The sequence below is a fragment of the Cryptomeria japonica genome, chromosome 5 (genome assembly GCF_030272615.1).
Source record: "Cryptomeria japonica chromosome 5, Sugi_1.0, whole genome shotgun sequence".
Classification (NCBI taxonomy): Eukaryota; Viridiplantae; Streptophyta; class Pinopsida; order Cupressales; family Cupressaceae; genus Cryptomeria; species Cryptomeria japonica.
This window is the reverse complement of record NC_081409.1, coordinates 358,879,740-358,900,815: the sequence shown is the minus strand read 5'-3', so window position 1 is coordinate 358,900,815 and position 21,076 is coordinate 358,879,740. Positions and strand designations below refer to the sequence as shown.

The window sequence follows — 21,076 nt, the reverse complement described above, 5'->3', positions numbered from 1 at the left end:
ATTGTTACAATAGTTAAGATCTAGGCATAAAGTGCGCTAGAATCAAAGTCAACAAAATAAAGATAAGAAAATCAAGAAAACAATGAAGAGCCTTTTATTCACACAATTGACATAGATCTGTAATTTTGAGGATCTCTTAGATGGTGGGGGATGTTTTAGATGAAGCTTCATCTTTCTAGACTTAAGAGGAGAAAATATATGGTGATGACTCTTTTATGTCAAAATTATTGACATGACACTGACAATGACTACTTCTATAGGGGTTAACGAGGATGAGAAAACATCATTCAGATCCCAACATGCCAAGTTTGCTCTCATAACTAGAGAAGATGCAGTGTAATTGATTACCTATTTGCTTAGATACCGTTTCTTGGGGAAAAAGGTTGGGTCCAGGTCCTGGTTCTTGCTCGGTCCTGGTCCGAGCCTGGTTCTCCCTAGGTTCCACCCGGGTCTTGCCTAGGTGGCTGGGTTCTCTGTGGGTCTTGCAGAGAACCCGACCACCCGGGCAGGACTCGAGTGGAACCCAGGGGGAACAGGACCCACAGAGAACCCAACCACCCGGGCAGGACCTGGGTGGAACCCAGGCCGACTTGGGAGAACCAAGGCCCGTGGGTTCCCAAAAACGGGGCCCATGGGTCATAAAAGTCAAAAAAGTATAACCAAACATGAAAATTATAGGTCAAAAAAGTATAAACAAACTTGAATCAGTTTGAAACTTGAAACTTGAAACTTGAATATTATCTTTTTTGCAAATTATGAATATGATATTACATTTACGATATATGAATATCAGAATATTTATTGGCATTGGCAATTATGGATTTATGATTTATGATTTATTTGTTATCATTTATGTATCATTGTATGGGAAAGTTACATTGTATGTTTGAACTGTGAACATATATAATTTTGATGTTTGAACATATATATAAGATGACATATATATATGTGCGGACGTACCTGTATCCGTACCCAAGTTTTTTTTTTTTTTTTTGCCAAATCCACGAATCCGTATACGTATCCGTACCCGAATTGGTAACTTAGCCTATTTGTGTAAGTAGATGATCAGTTTTCTAGAATGCAATGGGTGCTGGAGCTACTAGAAGCTATCTTTAGGGGAAGTGTTGATTTGCTCTCTATTAAGAAGGAACAACATGAATAGCACCTTCCATTGGCTCCACCAGGTTGAGATTTAAATGGAATTTTAAAGTGTGGAAAACTTATTTTGTGGACTGCCTTTGAGTTATCAACACTAGTCGTATGCCATTGAGTTATGTTTATATTATAGGTGTAACTTGCATATGAAAATATGTATCTTCTTTGTGGAACTTGCATACGTAACTCGTACTATACTAATCTTAGTGTTAGGGCCCTAATGGATCCTCCTGCCCAAAGCTTACAGAATTATCTTTAGTAGTATATAAATAGAGGTTAGAGATCTCATCATATCAAGGAGATGAGCATATGTGCTTTCATTCTACCATATTTTACAATTAATGTTTCTTTTGATGTCTATTTACACCACCAACTTGCTGGTGTTCTGTTCTTTGCTTTTGTAGTTAATTTTATGTTTGATTGTGAGTTTTTGTCATTAATCTCACAGCTTTGATGTCAATGAACATAATAAAATCAAAGCTTTTGTTGGAGTTTTTTGTTCATCCTTGTTATGGACAGCCATCTTTGATCAAAATTGTTATGTCCTTGCATTCAATTGATTCTATATTTCACCCTTGTTTCAAAAGAATTTAAGAAAATGAATTGAAATTGATATGGTTGAAGTTGGCATCCTATTGTTAGATTTTTGTTTTAAATTGAGAAAAAATGATTGTTTTACATCTTGTTACATCAATTCGTTGAAGTAATTTTGCTAATTATATTAGTATTACTTCTCTTTCTTATCAGATTTCTTAGATTATATTCCGATTTATTTTTTAATAAACAATTCTTATGATTAAGGTTGATATAAAGTGCTCTCTACTGATTGCTATAAAGTTCCTGTTGATAGTGATTGTATCAATGGAACCACTCTCTCTCTCTGTCTAATGACGATCGTATTCACCTAATTGTTGCAGGAGATGATAGGGCTGTTGTGTCAAAAACGCTTTCCAGCTGAATTGAAATGCCGCTATAACTTTCGTAAATTTCCTTATTCGTCAAGTAATTGTGTTCACTTCAAGATGGTCGTTCATATATATAGCGATTCTGGTTTCCGGCGTTATCAAAAGGAAATGAGGTTTGTTTTACTTTTTTCTTGTGTGGGGTTTCATTAAAGTTTGATGTTGGAAGATCCAGAAGCTGATTCATGTAGATGAATGAAAATGGCACAACGTCATTTTGTATAAGTTTTGCTTAGTATTTCATCTTTTTGACAAGATAGATTGAACCTGAGAGAGTTTCTGGGAAATATACACTGGCAGTTACATCCATAAAGCACTGAATTGTAGTATCTTTTGTGATTCTGATTTCTTACTAGGTTCTTTGTTTTTCAGGAATCACCCTGGGTTATGGCCTCTATATAGGGGTATGTATCAAAATGAGATCCTCACGTTATTAGTAGATTTTCTAAATACAAATGGGTATGGAAGTAAACTGTAAATGATGACAATATGGAAGAGCATGCAAATTTTAGGTCGTGATAGTTGCATTGAATGATTTTTTACTTTGCCTTTTGTTCATTATGGTACTCATCGTTTAGAGTTTTACATTGCATTCTTGAGGCTGGGAAAAGGCTATCATAAATTACTCTTGAAAAGTCATCGGGAGAGTTGTTTGGTATGAGTTGATTCTTTAGGCAAATGGGAGTATGGAGCTTTGATATTTGTGGATTTCTGCTATTCAGAACAAGAATTACTTCCTTTTAGCCCTTCTCTTTTCAGTAATGTTCTCTGTAATTTCTGGGTTTTGTGATGATGGTTGTTTGATTTGTTTACTATTGTAACCAGTATTTATTTGGTACAATGCTCCTTGTACTATAAGTTACCAAAATCTGACAACATTCTTTTATTAACAGGTTTCTTTGTAGACATTAACTTGTTTAAAGTATCTGAGGAAAAAGCTTCACAGATCTCTAAAGATAAGAGCTTATTATTAGATCACATGCAGTCTAGTTTTGGGACGAGAATGTTTGACCATGATGATTTGGCTGACGAAGCTGAGAATTTAATGATTAAGCTAAAGTTCTTGACATACAAGGTTGTATCGATAACCTTAACTTCCATTATTATGGGCAAGACATCCCTTCAGATAACCTCATTTTATTATTTGCCCAGTTTTTCTTTGAGGTCATAGTGGAAAAATGTGTTTTGTTTAGCTAATTGTGAAATTCTGAAATTTGAATGTTTTATTAGGCATGTGTTAGTTTTATTCCTCATGGGAAGAAATACATTAAAGTTTGATGTTTGGTGAAGGGTGTAAATTGAGAATTGACAATGGCAAGTAGGAGAATAATGAGCTAGTAAATGAAATATACTTTTGAGATTCATCTTACTTGTAATGAATTGTAAATTTTTTTCCATCATTTGTTCTAGTGAAAAAATCAAGTGAGATTTTGTGGTTGTCTTAGTTGCAGTTTTTCAATTGAGTTGTCTCTTGGAGTAGCATTAGAGTTAATTCTAAATATCCCTTGGAGCTTCCACTTATCCTTACCATTGTAGGAATTCTCTGTGAACTGCCAAATTCAGCGCACTTAGGACAAATGTGGTTGTGCCTTATATAACTAATCAGTCATAGGAGCACAACCCTTGTTTGCAACTGCACAATCATTGCACTTGTATAGATGAAACTTCGGTATACATGTATTACATTTTGATTTATTCCTAGCAAGTTACCCTATACATTATCTTTCAATTATGTGTGAAGTGATCATTGCATTTATTGTTTGCTTGCTCATGGCCCATCTACTAGTGCTGTTTGGTTTGTAGATTACTTTTCATGGATTGAGTCTTGCATTGACTTGACATGTTAAAATTTGATACATAACTGTAATGTCTTGGATTAAATTAATTAAATAAAATTTGTAGCAAAGGACATCGATTGAGGGATTAATTTCTCTTTCCAAACCCTTGAATACTCAGATTTGAAAACTCTCAGGAACTTCTCAATTAAATTCAACAATTTGCCAATCAGGTAAACAAAGATATTCATCTAACTTCATAGAAATAGCAATGAAACTTTGTGCAACTTATATTAAATGTTTTTAACATATTTTCAGCATGAAGTACAACATATTTGCTATTTAATATTGCAATGAAATACAACATATTTTCTATTTAATATTTCTACCATTAGCAACAATTATCTGCAGCAATTAATGTGATAAATAGAGATCCAAACTGAAGTCAAAATCACTCTGCAACAAATACAAACTCAAGGAAACTTACAAAAACTCCACTATAAAGATTTATTAATCAAATAACAGTAAAATATATCAAAAAATGCAGCAAACCCATGACCTCTAAGCTGCCATGAACTTCTGCAACACATGCACTCTAAACTGAAGAAAACCTCAACTATTCAGCGAAGTGATAACCTTTGAAATGAGATTATTCAATGGTAATCCTTGACTCCCATCTTAGATCACTTGGTAATCCTCTAACTCCCGTCCTTAGATCACATGGAAACCTTCAAACTCTCGTTCAACAGTCTCCTTCTCTACTAGTTTATCAACCACTGAAGAAAAACGCCAAATCCTAGCAAAAGTTTTGCAACTTGAATAATCCAAAATGGAGCCAAATCCATGCATATATGAAACAACTTTCAAAACACAAATTGTCACCTAAATCTTGCTACTCGACATGGGGGAAACATGCATGAAATTGATATATTCATTTTATAGCAGCTGCCATAAAGCCACTAGATGCCATAGATGCCAAAGATGCCCAAAGTTGCCAAGAAAACTTTCCAAAAACCAATACCCACCATAAGAGGAAATCAATTTAATATTTATTTGTTTAACGAATATGAATTTCATCAAAACAAATAAACTATTAAATTAATATTATTTTCCCGAATTGTCATAGGGCTTGGACTTACTATTTTTGGATAGTGGAGACTTACCATTTTTAGTAAGATTCTATTTTTGATTTTTTTTTCGAAAAATTGACATGACAAGTCCTCCCTTCCCAAATTTGCTTGTCATCAAGAAATTGCAATCTTGATTCTCCAAGATCTTGGTGCCAAAGTGATCTTCAAGTCTCAGATCTATTTGAGATAATATCATGTACCATACAACAATAACCATGTAATCCAGGCCCTATAATATATAGATTAATGAGGCCCTCTCTGTGATTCCAAAGCTTATCAATGTTCTTGTGAAAAACTTCTGCGAGCTTCCCAATTGTAGTTTCATCCAATTTCCTTCCTGACATTTTAGTAAATTTCAAAGGTGTGGGCTTGAACTGAGTGACTTTGTTGCAACAATATTCAAGGTATAGCCAATTCTTCCATTGATAATCTCTTTTTTGCAACCTATTTCCTCAACTGTGTATGTGCATTGTCATAAGGAAAGCTGAACCAAAAGATTTTGCAACTTTTACTAATAATATATATCTGATTTATGCAACATAATGGACTATAATAACAATCGATACATCGTTCATAATAGCAAGTATACATGTAGGAGAAAATTTCTTCTCTTATCTCTACATTTTTGAAATGCACAATATAGAAATTTACAATAACAAACTTATACATTACCCTAGCTTGAGAGATGTCTCCATCTTATGGCTTGATGCTTAGGAGCCAAGATATAGTAATAGAGCAGCCATTAACATCATACAGCAAAAACATTCATACCTCAACACTTGGGCCAACTTATTCTGATAGAAGTTGATGTACACTCTCATAGCATTAAGATATACATAGTTGAAAACTTGAAATACACATCAACTAATCCATCTTTCATCTCAACTTGAAAATAATCAATTACAATTGTATGGAGTGATTTAACACAGTAGGAGCACAATAGGGGAGCAGCAAATAAAAATCCATAGAAGCACCAAATCCCACATAGCAAATATGCAAACATAATCTCTTGAAATGAAAGGATTACCTCTCCAATCTTTCTCAAAACTTCTTGTGTGGCATTCACATGTTTTCTTATAGTGCATATTATTTTGTAAAGGATATGAATTCAGTCCCCCATGTACATGTTTTTGCCACAAATTCATTTTCATGGAATGCATTCCCTATTTTAATGGCATCCCTTCTACAAAAGATACATTTGAAGCCAACTAGGATCATATGAAATTGCTTACTTGAGTTTTAAATGGCTCCATTACCATAGGCACATGAGAAGTGACATTCTTTGAATCTTGGAGTTTGATGTTAGACAACTCAGATAACCGGAGGACAACTGAGAGAGGGGGTGGGGGGTGTGAAGTAGTTGTCAACAAACTATAGAACTTTAAGCATTAAGTCCTTATTACCGGAATAGCAGATATAACAGTTAAGCACAAATATAAACCACAAAACATTTACCATCCATCCACAAAAGATAACACCAAGATTTGTACGTGGAAAACCCAGTAAAGGGAAAAACCATGGTGGGAAGCCTACCCATAGTCAGATAATACTTCTGTAGTAAGTATGTGATTACAATAAGAGGGGCTTGCACATGCAGGAAGGCCAACAACCTAGAGCGCACTGCTCATCACAAAAGGAGCCTCACTGACTACAAAATAAATCCAGACTACAATCCGAAAGAAGAATGAATTGCAAGAGTAGCATCTCCTATGCTTGAGTACAGTTCCGGTTAAGCTCAGTACTGGAGGTCTTAAACCTCTTTCACCAACCCAATTCGATCACCTATGATCGATCAAATCCTCTGCATATGATTACAACTTTATTCGCACACAGATAATCCATAACCTATCACCACGATCTACAAAGAGATCTTACATTACATTTATACCAACCTAGGACCTGTTGTGACCTTTTTCACACATCGCCCCATTGCAAATGGGGACCCTCTCTTTTCCTGCTTTCTAGGGTTTTGTTAGTGTCCTATGACCTTTTGCTGCAGTTTCACCAAGCCTTGTCCAGTTCAGACCATTTCAGGCCTTGACGATTGAATGATAGTTTTTGCAAGTTATGTGATTCCGAAATGGGAACACCACCAGAGTGCCTAGAGAGGCCAAAGGACGAAGATCGCAATTGATTTGGACGAATTTGGACAACTTTCTATTTTTAGAAAGTTTGCTTTTTTGCTTTTTCCTATTTTTTAGGAAGTTTCGTCTTTGGCGTTTTTAGCCCAATCCCCGGTATGGCTATTTTTAGAAAGTTTTCCCTATTTTTTAGGGATGTCTGCTTTTTGCTTTTTCGGAATGGGAACCTAGGGTTTGCACTTGCACCATTGACCAGCTTCGACCGGGACTCGAAAATTCCAAGTTTTGACCTAAAAAGCCAAATCCCTAGATTTTAGGGGGCGTGATGCCTCAGATGATCCACCTAGGCATGGATTTCAAATTTCAAGTTAATCCAGTTAAATTTGATTAAGCTGTGAAATTTTGAATTTTTTCTAAGAAATTTGGCTAAGTCTGGAATGTCATCCTGATCCTGAAATTTGACTAAGTCTGGAAAATTGGAGAATCCTCCAAAAACTAGATTTTGCATTATAAGTCCTAGAGACCTGAAACCACTCTCAAACATCTTGACAATATATATGAAATATAACTTAAGTATAACTTATTCTTAAATGTTATATTTCATATAGAGTCCGCCCTCTTGAGAGCCTCCAAAAGTCCGCCTTGAAGAGCAAAGGTCTGGAAGTCCACCCATGTTGGAGATGTCTAAAAGTCCGCCATGTTGGGAGGTAGACCAAAAGTCCGCCATGTTGAGAGGTGTCTAAAGTCCGCCATGCATGTTTGAGAGGCTATGAAGAGGGAGCATAGAACTCCGCCCTCAAGGAGACCTTCCTAAAGTCCGCCTTGAGAGGCTTCAAAACTCCGCCGTGTCTTGTGGACTCTCCAAAGTCCGCCCAAACTTGTTGGTGAAGATGGTAAGGACATCAAAACTCCGCCCAAGCATGTCAATTGGTGGTCATGCCTCTTAAACTCCGCCCTATGCCTTGTGGAGTGAGAAAAGAAGATGTGGGAGCCTTGTCCAAACTCCGCCCTCCAAGCATTGAGAGTCCTTAGAAGTCTGCCCTACCCTAGCAACATGATGGAGAGGTCTAGAAGTCCGCCTATGAGGAGCAACCTCCAAAGTCCGCCATAGGTTGGGAAGATTTTTGAAGAGCAACCTCCAAAGTTCGCCCAAGCTCTTCAAAGTGGTGGGAGCCTAGCCTAAAGTCCGCCACACATGTTAGGGAGAGCCATGAGGAGAGGCCTCCAAAGTCCGCCATGTCTTAGGACTCTCTAAACTCCGCCATGTGGGAACCAAGTCCAAAGTTCGCCCAAGGTAAGGAGACTCATCCAAAACTCCGCCCAAGGTGCTGCTGAGTGAATGGTCTTAAAACTCGGCCCTATCCTACCATGTTGGTGGCCAACCCTTCAAAGTCCGCCATGTTTTGGAAGAGGCCATGATGGCCAACACTCTAAAGTCCGCCATGTATGTGGGGTGCCCAAGGGGTGAAGTCCAAAGTCCGCCATATGCTGGAGACCCATCAAAACTCCGCCCTACCCTAGCAAAATGATGCAAAGGTCTAGAAGTCCACCCATGTTGGAGATGTCTTAGAAGTCCGCCTAGGGGGTGTGTTCCAAAGTCCGCCCTATGCCTTAGCCAAAAATTCGCCTTGATTGAGCTTTGCTCAAAGTCCGCCCTCCATGTTGAAGGGACCCTTCAAAACTCCGCCCAAGGAAGTAGATGCTAAGTATGATGTTGAAGAGCCTTCTCAAACTCCGCCATGCCTTGGAGAGGTAAGGAAAGTCCGCCCAAGTTTGAGGAAGATGAAGGTAAGCCTCCAAAAGTCCGCCTACACATAAAAGTCAAACAGAATCAACAAAAATACAAAGTGATGTCATGAAAATCCTTCAAGATTTTGAACTTAAATCCAAAATAGAAAGTTTTTAAAAGGAGAATATTGGAAAATTGATAAGGATTTTGAACTTAAATCCAAAATGGAAAGTTTTTTTAAAGAGAATATTGGAAGATTAATAAATATTTCGAACTTATAGCCAAATTGGAAACTTTTGGAAGATATTTTCTTCGAATTTGGAAACATGACAACACTTTCCAAAAGAATGAAGTTAAAATTGGAAACATGATTTGGAAGATTTTAAGGGTTTCTGATTGAGGATTTAACTTTATTTACAAATACTTCGTTGTAAACTTCATTTCTACACCAAGAAGTTCGAAAATATTAAGGAGAGCATAGTAAAATACTTTCAGTTTGGAGTTCATTTGGAGAAAGTTTTGGATATTGCTGGAAGTTGGATAAACTTTTTGACAAAAGTTTCACAGATTTTTGGAGAAAGACAACCAGTATAAGGATGAATTATTGAATCTCTCCTGAATTTTTGAGTATTTTTGAAGGTGAAATTAAATTCATGATGCAGATTTTGTATTTTCTGAGTTTTTCCAGAGTTTGAGAAATGATTTTAAGTGAATTTGTTCGAATTTGTAAGGGAGGAAAATCATTTTTTTGGCTAAGTATAAGAAATTTTCGGAGTTATAGCACTTGGTGTTGGATTGTGATCACAGTTATCTTGAAGGTTGGAGAATTTACATGTGAAAATCCCATTCTCATGGCTAAGTATGAAAATGAAGTGAAATTTTCCAAACACTTAGCCATTCGCAGCCTCGATTTTCTTTAATCCAAGATAGATAGAAACTTTTTTTCCTTTGGTTTTACAGGTCGCAGGAGGAAATAGAAGCGGGATCATCATAGAGATCGCAGTTGGAGTTTCAAGCCAAACGAAAGATTGAGGACAAGTTCACAGGCAAGGTTCATTCGGGCGTGAAGATAGCCAAAATGTGGCTAAGTATGGGAAATGTTTCACAAAGAAAATTCCAATTTCCTCAATTATGATGAAGGCATGTCAGGGTATCGAGAAGGACATGATCACAACGTATGCCTGAACAGCTTGATCCCATCATTTCATATTTGCAAGGGGTTACCCAGAGCTTTTTAAACCCTCCTCCCACGCAACATAAATTGGTAGCTGAAGGCAGGATCGTCACAGAAAACACAAATGGAGTTTCGAGCCAAATTCAGAATTGAAGACATGACCACGAGCAAGGTTCGTCCGAGTATAGAGAGGGCCAAAATTTGGCTAAGTATGAGAAAAACTTCATGAGGGGATTTCTTCTCCAAATTCGAGGCACTTGAAAGAATCTCAAGGCATCAAGAAAGAAAAGTTCTCAGACTTGGTGAAAATATGGAAAAGTTAGATAAACTTCCAACTTCTTGAAGGATTTCATCTCCTGAAGGAATTAAAAAAAGACGAGCTCCCAAGCAGAATCAAATGGTGACAAGAAGGAATCAAATTTCCATACTTGGACAATTTCTTGACACAAATTGGAGAATTCAAGGAAGACATCCAACACGTTGAGGTGGCGCCTCGTCATTTTCCAACCAATTAGATCGCTCCAAGTCAGCATGCCCAGGTTCGATGAACCTGACTTTTCCAGAAGCTTCTAGAAGGGCACACTTCACAATGCAACAACCTTCTATTTTCATTGATGGTTCATATTTAGCAAGAAGGACAAGTGTCCCAAATGTAATTGGTCGAGGGTAGTTAGTTTTGGGAAACCCTAATTAGGGTTTATAGCCTTCAATCTGGGCCCTTGATCACTGTTTGATCTCGGCTGTTCGTTTATTTTTGAAAACTATATAAGGCTACCTCCTCTCATTTGGAGAGGGTGAGGTTTTTGATGTATTGTTGCTTAAGGTCATTTCCAGATAATATATTGCATGTGCGCTGCTTTGTAATCTCTATTATTTGAATGATTTGCATGGTTTCAATTGCCTCAGCACTTAGTTAGAATTAATTTAGATTTGCTTTCATTGTTGTTAATTTGAATGAAGGATTTGATAAGTGTCAATTGATGGTGTATCTCCGCTCATACTTTTGGTAAATGGATGATTTCCATTCTACCGTGCAAAGTTAGTCTGAGCCCATCCCCTGTGCATCCCAACATCTCGATCATAAGCACAACCCATTGAAGATTGCACCGGCCTTGTGTAGTTGTCCCTAGTGTGGCGAAGCAAGGTTTGGTTTCTCGAGAGCACCTAGCTGATACCGTCTCCGAAATTCGTAGGATTAGATTAGCCTTCCTAAACCCTATCCCTTTTTCCCTTTCTTTTGAAAGTCTAAATCCCAGAAAATTCACCAAAAAAAGAAGAGCCTAAAATTGCTAAATCCATCTAAGTCCAGCAGTTCAAGATACTTGTCAAACGTAAGTCCCCCTTGAAATTTCAGCATACACTACCCAAGAAGCTATTCCACTAAAGTCGCTTGTTCGCACATATAGACTTGGAATCAGTAGTGATTTTTCAGGAGAGGATAGAATACCTTTGGGTATCTGTTGATGTGTTTTTTATGCACATGCAAACACAGAATAAAATACCCAAGGGTACCTTATCCTCTCTTGAGTAAAGTCTTTGAATGCTGAAGATGTCGTAAAAGGATCAATCGGGATGACTTCAAGGTTCTTTTCTATAGGATCTCTATGTGTGGATAAGCTCTCTGTGGTATGATGTGATTTGCTAGAATCACAAGGGGACTTACACTCAATGACCTAAACGTCTGATTTGCTAGAATCACAAGATTTTACTAGCTTAGATTTGAAAAAAAGGGAAAAAGGACAAGGGCGAGGAAAGGATCTAATTTTGATAAGAATGTAAGAGCAATGAATGATCTTTGATGAAATTCTAACTAAGTCTTGTTTTGACATCCCAGGACCATCTCTACAAGGTTAGTGCGATCTTCGAAGGAAAGCTTTATGATGTTCAAATCATCACTGCAGGCATAGACACCATCACGCTGATGCATATCAATGAAGAAGCGACAATTGAAGTTAAGCTTAAGCTGAATGATTCCAGTTGACTACACAAGGCAAGTCTGCAATCAACAAACTACTAGTAGTATGGATATACGAATTTCACCATCAATCAAGCACATTTCTTTCACTCATCTAATAACATGAAATCAAATATGAGAAGTATAGAGACCATGCAAATTGTTGAATCGACCCATGAATTTCACCATTTCTTCAATGAAGTTTTACAAGTCTTTTACAACAACACCTTGGCAACAATCTTTGCCTTCTCTCTCTACTCTACTCTAATTGCTATTCTATCAACTGACTAATTCACTATTCTAACTATTCACTCCCTACCTTCTAACTGCTTCCAACTGCCTTTACAAAATGAAGAGTCGGGGCTTATATAGTGCCCACAATACAATTCGATGGCTAAGATCAATTTGAGATCAATGGCCAAGATTCAATAATGAAAACCCTAATTAGGGTTTGTTACAACCATTACATAACATTTAATGCTTGACCAATGAAAAATTACATCTTTAGGACACATGTTGTCTCCAGAAAATTCGACCAATAGATAGCTGGGGTAGGTACATCGAAGTTTTTGCCACCTCCCATGAGTTAGGTACATTGAATCTGGACACGCTGAGGTGGACCTATCCGACTAGAGGAGTGATGACTAGGATGCCACCTCGTCTGACACTTGTAACTTGTAGATATCCAATTTGGTGATGCTGAGAAGCTAGCTTTAATTAACTCTTCTGGAACTATCTGCTTCTTCAACGAACCCTTGCTTTGACTTCTTTTTTCTTTGATGTGCAGGACGATTGATGTACCTCGCCTTGGAATGCTGGATTGGAAGAAGTTATTCCTGATGATGCTTGACCGAAGAAGGTCGTCCTTGTCGATGCTAGACTGGAGGAGGTCGCCCTTATCCTTGCTTGATCTTCTTTGATGATACTGAGCTGGAGGAGATCATCTTTGTCCTGGACCGGATCTTCTTTGATGAGAACCTGCCGACTTGTAGATCCTCCGGGCTTTGGAGTCGCCATCTTGATACCTACACAACATTTCAAAATTAGTAATATATCTTGAAGTCTAGAAATTAAACTTAAAAGGAAGATTTAAGATTTTAATTAGGAAACTTCATGATAAATCTTGAGTTATCATTTCTTAATTAACCATGCAATACTTAGATTTTTCCAAAACAAATGTCCAAAAATCAAACCTTAAACAAGGGTGTCAAGATGATTTTGCCATACCTCCTCTTTAGTATTAAACTCTAAGAAATGATGCAAAAAATGGATTTTGCTAGGCAAAATTTAAATCAAAATTCTCCCTTGGATGAATTGCGCCTCCTCTAGCTTCAAAAGAATAGACTCCACCCTCTTTGATCTTCAACACTTAGTAGAAATTCGCTCCACTCTAGCTAGATTTCGCTCCTCCAAATTGCACTTCAACCTCTGGATTTCGCCCCTCAAATAGCTCTCCAATTTCGCACTTAGGAAAGGATGAATAAATGATTAAACTTGAACAAAGCATCACTCATATATAGAGCGCTCACCTTGATTCCCTCCAAGGCCGACTTGCCAAAAGGGAAATGAAAATGAAATAAAATCCCCCTCAAAAGAAGGCCGACTTGCTTGTAAAAGCAAATAAATGTATTTGAGCGCTCACCTTCATTTAAAATTTGAAAATTAATTTTAATGCCTCCAAAGTGGATTTTTGATTATTTCAAGGCCTAAAAATTAATTTATTAAATTAAAATGCCTTTAATTTAATGCAAATTTGATTTAGCCCTTCCAAAGGCCTCAAAGTTAGCAACTTGGTGAATTTTAAGGAATATCAACGCTCAATAATGTAAAAATGAAGGATATCACCAATTTCGCCCTGGACCTTCAGTGAAGGTCAGGAGCGATTTTTCAATCTTGCTCTTAATCCTTCATCTTTTGGATTCCAAATTGCTTCCAAGACATAAAATATCATCTCTTCTTCCTATCCACACAAGATCTGGTCTCAATTCCTCAAACAAAGGAGAGAAAACTGGAAAATCGCTATGGGCCCTCTCTGAGGGTCAGGAGCGACTTTTTGATTTTAGGCTTGATTCTTCATCATTTTTCATTGAAACTTCATTCGTCATTAAGCAACATCCTTCCTTTATCCATCTCATCCAAACTCGCTTTGTTGTTGCAAGGTAAAATGAGGATTTTCAACAATATCGCTATGGGCCCTCTCTGAGGGTCAAGAGCGATTTTTCGCTGTGGGCCCTCTCTGAGGGTGAGCGATTTTTCATTTTTTTGACCAAAATCCTCAAGTTTCAAAGGCAAAACAATATTCATCATGTTGTTGGAGGTTGCTTCTCCTTATCCTAACCCTGCCTTGCACCATTTTGAAGAAAACATGCATTTTTTGAAAATCTCGCTGTGGACCTTCAGTGAGGGTCAGGAGCGACTTTTTGGTTTTAGGCAAATTCCTTTATCTTTTAATCTTCAAATCACCTCCAAGGCATAACACATCACGTTCTCCTCCTGTCCAAGCAAGATTTTGTCTCAATTCTTCAAACAAAGGAGAGAAAACTGGAAAATCGCTATGGGCCCTCTCTGAGGGTCCGGAGTGATTTTTGTAATTACCTTCAAAATTTTGATTCTCAACGATTTCCTTTTCACTTCAAGGCTTTTCAAACATCGTTTCAAACCCATGTCTAACCTTAGCCTTCCTCAAACTTGGATGAAAAATTCCCATTTTAGGTTTCTCGCTGTGGGCCCTCTCTGAGGGTCCGGAGCAATTTTTCACTGTGGGCCTTCAGTGAGGGTCAGGAGCGATTTTTGAATTTTAGGTTGATTTCATCTTGTGTTGATCCTCCAAATTATATTCAACGGATAGAACATGTTTTCCTTCATCCCTTCCAATCATAAAAACACTTTGATCTTGCAAGAATAATGCATATTTGAAAATCTCGCTGTGGACCCTCTCTGAGGGTCAGGAGCGATTTTTGCTACCTAGACCAAAATGCTTCACTTTTCATCTCGAAATTACTTTGCCAAGGAAGATGTCATCTTGTTCTTTGCTATGAATAAAAATTCATGTCCAAGAAAGGTCCAAAAATGTGCACATAAAGAAAATTGCCGTGGGCCCTCTCTGAGGGTCAGGAGCGATTTTTCCTTTCCTGGGCAAAACTCCTTCAATTTATCATCTTCGACCACTCCATCCAAATTCGTTTCGTTGTTGTAAGGTAAAATGAGGATTTTCAACATTTTCGCTCTGGGCCCTCTCTGAGGGTCAAGAGCGATTTTTCATTTGATCAAGTCTAGATACCTTATTATGCTCATTCTATCCTTCACCATGCTTTTGACATCTCAAATCGACCAAATAAGGCTAGCAATGACCCCTATGAGATTTCTCGCTGTGGGCCCTCTCTGAGGGTCAGGAGCGATTTTTCTGTTTTCAACAAGGTCCTTCATCATTTCAAGTGGAGAAAGTCCTTCATTTCCCCTTCATGATCAAAACTTGGTCTCTTTTCATCACAAAACGAAGGAAATCAAAATCTCGTTGTGGACCCTCTCTGAGGGTCAGGAGCGATTTTTCGCTGTGGGCCCTCTCTGAGGGTCAGGAGTGAAATTTGACTTTTTGAACTCTTTGTCAGGATAATTTTATGGAATATAACATTTAAGTATAAGAAAAGTATATTCCATATATACTTTCAGGATGTTTGAGAGTGGTTTCAGACCTCCAGGAGTTATATTGCAAAATCTAGTTTTTGGAGGATTTTCAGTTTTCCAGACTTAGTCAAATTTCAGGATTAGGACATTCCAGACTTAGCCAAATTTCAGGATCAGGACTTTCAGACTTAGCCAAATTTCAGGATCAGGACATCACTCCAGGAGGACCTGCTATCCAAGTGATCCCCTTGGCGACACTCAAAATGCAACGGCTAACTGACAAAACCCTAAAAGACCTAGAAAACAAACCCTAAAAAAGCAAAAAAAATAGGGGTCCCCATTTGCAATGGGGCGATGTGTGAAAACCTCACAACAGTATCCTATCCTAATGTTTGGTAGATGATAAAACAGACACCAACAGGACCTAAACAATAAGGTCGACCACCTAAAAGATAATACAATAAATTCATAATTTAAACCCGCAATCAAATGATCAACCAAGTCGGCTTGAGACCGAAACAACATAATCCAATCAGTAACCCAACCGGTAACGCATCGGGATCATCCACCAATACGTTACACAAACCTGTCCATAACCTAGCCAAATAAGATAGCACTAGGTCCGGACCCAAAATCCAACACCACCGATCAATAGGAACACAAACAAGATAACCAACAGCATCCCGAAAGCCAGCCGCGCCAACACCACTTATCACAAAGTTCTACCGGTAGAACCCTTACCAGTGACCAAAAGGCTTACTAGAACAAATGATAGCTCCTGAATCATCAAATCCCGAACCAACTGATCGTGATACCCATCTAAATTGCATGAATGACAAATCTAAACCAAATCCGTAAATCAAAGCGTATCGGAGCATACCGGATCAATATCATAAACCAACCACTCTACCGGAAGCCGGTAAACAACCAAAACAGCCGGTGTTGCCATCAATGACAAAACATCAATGCAACACATAATCAATTCCTCCAATTGGCAACATTTGACTCAGGCCGCAACCATTGAACCATATGATTCTTCATTGCATTTTTCCTATGCCTTTGATAATTCAATATGAATTGCCTTGTATAAGTTGCTAATCTGGTAAGATGAGATTCATCATTTTTTTTTTATCAGTAAAGTTTGATGGTGTTCTATTAATATTTAAAAAGTATACATTTGATAAAAAGTATCATGTCCATTTTCCAAACTAGTCTAGCCATCTACTCAAACAATTTTCATAATTGAAATCTACATATTGTCAAAAAACTATCACCCCCCAACAAAATATTTGCCTTAAAGATTAAATTCTACCTATTCTAATTCACATATCAGTGGTCAATAGTATGATCAAAATTTAGAATTCATCACATCCTAACCCCTTAAAACACTACTTTTCTTATCTGGATTCAAAACCCAGAAATCCTCCTGATCAAATTTGATATGCTTACATTTTGGCTGGAGTCCACCTTCCTTCTCCACACACATCTCCTCTCAGCTTTGGATGTATTCTTTCAAGAAGCAAAACCCATTTTTGGCCTCTACATGCTAGTCTTCCTTGTTTGGTGTAGCACTCCATAGCAAGAATGGACAGAGTGGGGGAGTGAACAAAGCAACATGAACCCATTCCCCACCCTTGGCAATGAATTGCACACCCGACTTCGGCATTAAGATGAAATCGCCGAGACGCAGACACCATTTTCTCTTCAGAGTAGCCTCCATAATCCACCATGCATCCTCCTTTGTGCCCAGTTCCAAGCACCATGCTAGCACCATTGACACAATGTCCACATTGGAGCAGTATTTATATTTTGTTTTCATAAATTCATCCTCCAGTAACATCCTCACCACTTGGTAAAACATGGGTTCGTTGAACTAAAATGCGTTCTTCATACAATGCTCAAAAATCTCTCCCAAAAATGAAATCTAGCATTTCCTTGACCTGAGGCTGAAGTTGGCCTCCATATAGCCTCTTGAAATTTTCTCGTAGACTGGACTTTGTGAAAAGAAAAGTGGTGGTGACATTCTATGTATCGCCATTATAACATGCTCCCGACACGCTTCAACCTGCTCGAAAAACCAGCTCTCATTAATGACCCATACAACATAGAGTTGGTGAATGTTGGTCATAATGATAATTCCTCCATCGTCACCTCTCGAAAATCGTCCCACACCAAATCATAATTACCATCCTTCAATGTCACGTTCCACTTGGAGATTATATCTGCCACTTAAGTGCCACCTCGTAATGTGTGGGAGATTTCAAAAAAATTAAAGGTTTCTAACTTAGATTTAATTAATTTAATCCATTTATTTCGTCACCATATCTGAGAATGTCCATTAATAATAGTGTTTATGATGATTTGCGTATCTCCCTCTAGGTGGAGATTTGAAATCGATAACTTGTTGGCTAGGTCTACTACTAAATAGGCCGCTTGTGCCTTTGCCTCATTATTAGTCCTGTCTTTTAACCTCCGAGCTCCTAACGCCACAATTTTGCCCTTCCAATCATGAGCCACGACCCCTACCCTCGAAGGCCCCAGATTGCCTTTTGGGGCCCCATCAAAATTTACTTTAATCCATCCTTCTTTTAGTCTAGTCCATTCAGTTTTGATTTCCTTTCCACCCAATGGATTCACCCATGACTGCCCATTAACAAGTGAAACTTTCACCAACCACCACTTCTTCTTGATTATGTTGTCTCCTTGGTTAAATGGATGCTTGGCCAGATTGAAATTAGTGGTAGTTGCATTAACTAGTTCTGTAATTGAGTTCTCAATTTGGAGTAGAATTCTCTTTACATTCTCCTTCTTGCTCTGGCTCCTTTCTTTTCTTATCTCCCATATAACAACTGACGGGCTTATCAACCATATACTAGAGAAAATTGACTTTTTGTTATCTAGTTTTCAACCCTGAAACATCTAAAGAAGAGAGAATGGACATGGAATCTGCCACCCCAATTTGTGAATTAAAAACACCAACATTGGTTTGCATACTCATAGTATAGGAGAAGAAGATTCAGCATTTCCTCATTATTTTTACAAAGCATACACCGAAAAGGACCCTAGAAACCAATCCTAGTGAGTCTATCCCCTGTAAGGATTCTTCCCCTTAATACCAATTACCAACCATGCAAAAGCACTCGCTTTTGGCAGGCAGTGTTGATTCTAGCAAAGTTTATTGGGCCATTCCTCATCTTCCCACGAGGCACTAAGCAGCTTATATCCAATTTTCATTGAATATGTACCTTGTTTGGACGCACACCACCTTAATTCATCATTCTCTCCCATGAGTAAAACCTGTTGATCCTTCAAAATAGTTTCTAATAAATTCTGTTGTGCAACATTGAGATTCAGACTTGAGATAGACTTCCATTTCCACTCTCTCTGTCCATTTACCTCTACCCTGTTCATACAGTCTGCAACCCTGGTTCCGCAACTAGCTTTCATTTGTTGAATAATTCTCCAAGCCTTTTATCCTTTTTCAATGCCTTAAAGCCCTTCCATGAGTCATCCCAAAATGTACCTTTTGCTCCATTGCCTAATTGCCACGTTAGATGCTCTGTAATGACTTGTCTGCGAGAAATAATGAAATTCAAGATTGCTGATTCTTCAGGTGGTTTTTTCATGGTTAGAATTCTCTCACGATACATGTCATACAGATACTTATGTCTGAGAATTCTGGCCCAATTCTGATTGGGAGTATTTTATACACCCCAAACCAATTTAGCACCCATAGCCTCATTCATAAGATTCCATCTTCTTATACCAGCACCCCCTGTCTTTTTAGGTTGACATATTTTTATCCCAAGTCAACAACAGAATCTTATCTTGATCCTAACAACCATTCCAAAAAAACTTCCTCATTTTCTACTCAATAATATTAAAAATTTCTGCAGGGATTTATAGACACATAATTGAGTATATTGGAATCACTGAAATGACTGATTATAACACGAGAATGCACCCAGAAGAGGTTAACCATTTACTTTTCCAACCTTCCATTCAACGAAGACAATAGTCCACCAATGTACAAAATTTGTTGGATATTATGATTATTGCCATATTGAATGTCAATGGACACTTTGAGATCTTTTGAGAGATTGTAAAGGTGAGCCAAATAGAAATTATTAGGTTCAAGACAAATCCCTCTACCTAAGGGACAAGTGCATATTAGAAGCTTCTTCACTACTAGGATAGTTACTTTCGCCTTGGGTGATAGGTGTCATTCTAGAGGGAATGTCTTGCTTTCTCTTAGAATCCCCCAGCTTGGCCCTTTTTTTCCTTAGGCACTCCTTGATGAACACTATCAGATCTTGTATCAATCCTTTAATTGTGATTTATGGTTACACTAGTGACTCCATTTCATGCCTAGATTGTGACACTTGAGGCTTTCCTATCTCTCTAGTACTCCTTAGTTAACTCTCTTTGGGATTTGTGTTTCCTCTACTTGGCTATTTGTATTGGTTTCTTCACCATGTGTTGGTGGTCCACAATGGTATTGTATTTTTGGTTTTGGTTCTTCCCCTATGTGGGCCTCTCTAAGTGTCTTCCTAGAACTTTCTATTTTAGTCTAATGTACTCTTGAATTCCATTGACCTACTTTTAGTCTATGTTACCAGGTCCTTCCCTTTGACCCCTCGGGTCCTAGTCCGGTTCGAATTAGGTCCGGGTTCAGGGCGATATGCAGTGGATACAGACAGGTTCCCGCCCATGAACTGTGGATTCGTTTCTACCGAACCTGGGTGGACCCGACTCGAATTTATGTCGAAGGACTCTAGATGCTGCTAATTTTCTTTGTTTCAATAGCAAGTGAGAAGAATAATCGAAAAGAATAATCTTTTCTACAACTGAGCATAAAAATCATAGACCACAACCTGGGTGGCACGCTCACAATGCTGAGCACATACAACATTGCAGAGATGGGAATCAACTAGAAGGAGAACAAGAATGAGATGCCCATCACTGTTTTCTCCTTTGTAGGCCTGCAGGTGGGAAATTTTGCCTCCAAGGAGCACTTGGAGCGGCTAGGGGTCAAAATCTTGCAAGTGGTGAATGCCACAATGTAGCTCCAAAGGTTCTTGGAATTGTGTTCAATGAATATTTTCAATTAGTGATAGAATGGATTGAGAGGCTGCTGTGGAATAACTCTCACGTAGGGGTGGAGCTGTAGTTGGAACACATCAAATCTCCCTTTTAACCTGTAGGCACGCATCTCCATCTCTTGGACGGATTCCACGACTGCCGAGAGGTGTTTCACCTAGCCAGTGGAAGGGATCCCGAAAAAAATAGCGACAAAAGCATCAACAATGCAGGAGAGGTGTTCAGCATAGCAAATTAATTCCAAGAAGAAGAATCAGAGGTGGAAGATATATTAGTAACTTTTATATTTCATATCTTATATTATATATAAATATAATAATATATTTTATATCAATACTTTTTTATATTTCATATATATTATATATATACATATACAATTGCATGCCCTTTGG

At 38.0% G+C, this 21,076-nt stretch overlaps 1 protein-coding gene across 1 annotated transcript in view; it reads left to right on the top strand.

Moving 5' to 3' along the window:
• LOC131034450 (tRNA ligase 1) overlaps positions 1–21,076 on the top strand; it is a 247,865-nt gene that overhangs the window by 82,113 nt on the left and 144,676 nt on the right. The window contains exons 12-14 of the mRNA XM_057965948.2: positions 2,073–2,233; positions 2,490–2,521; positions 3,011–3,192. Of these exons, the coding sequence (XP_057821931.1) occupies positions 2,073–2,233; positions 2,490–2,521; positions 3,011–3,192 (375 nt within the window). The remainder of the gene's footprint in view (positions 1–2,072; positions 2,234–2,489; positions 2,522–3,010; positions 3,193–21,076) is intronic.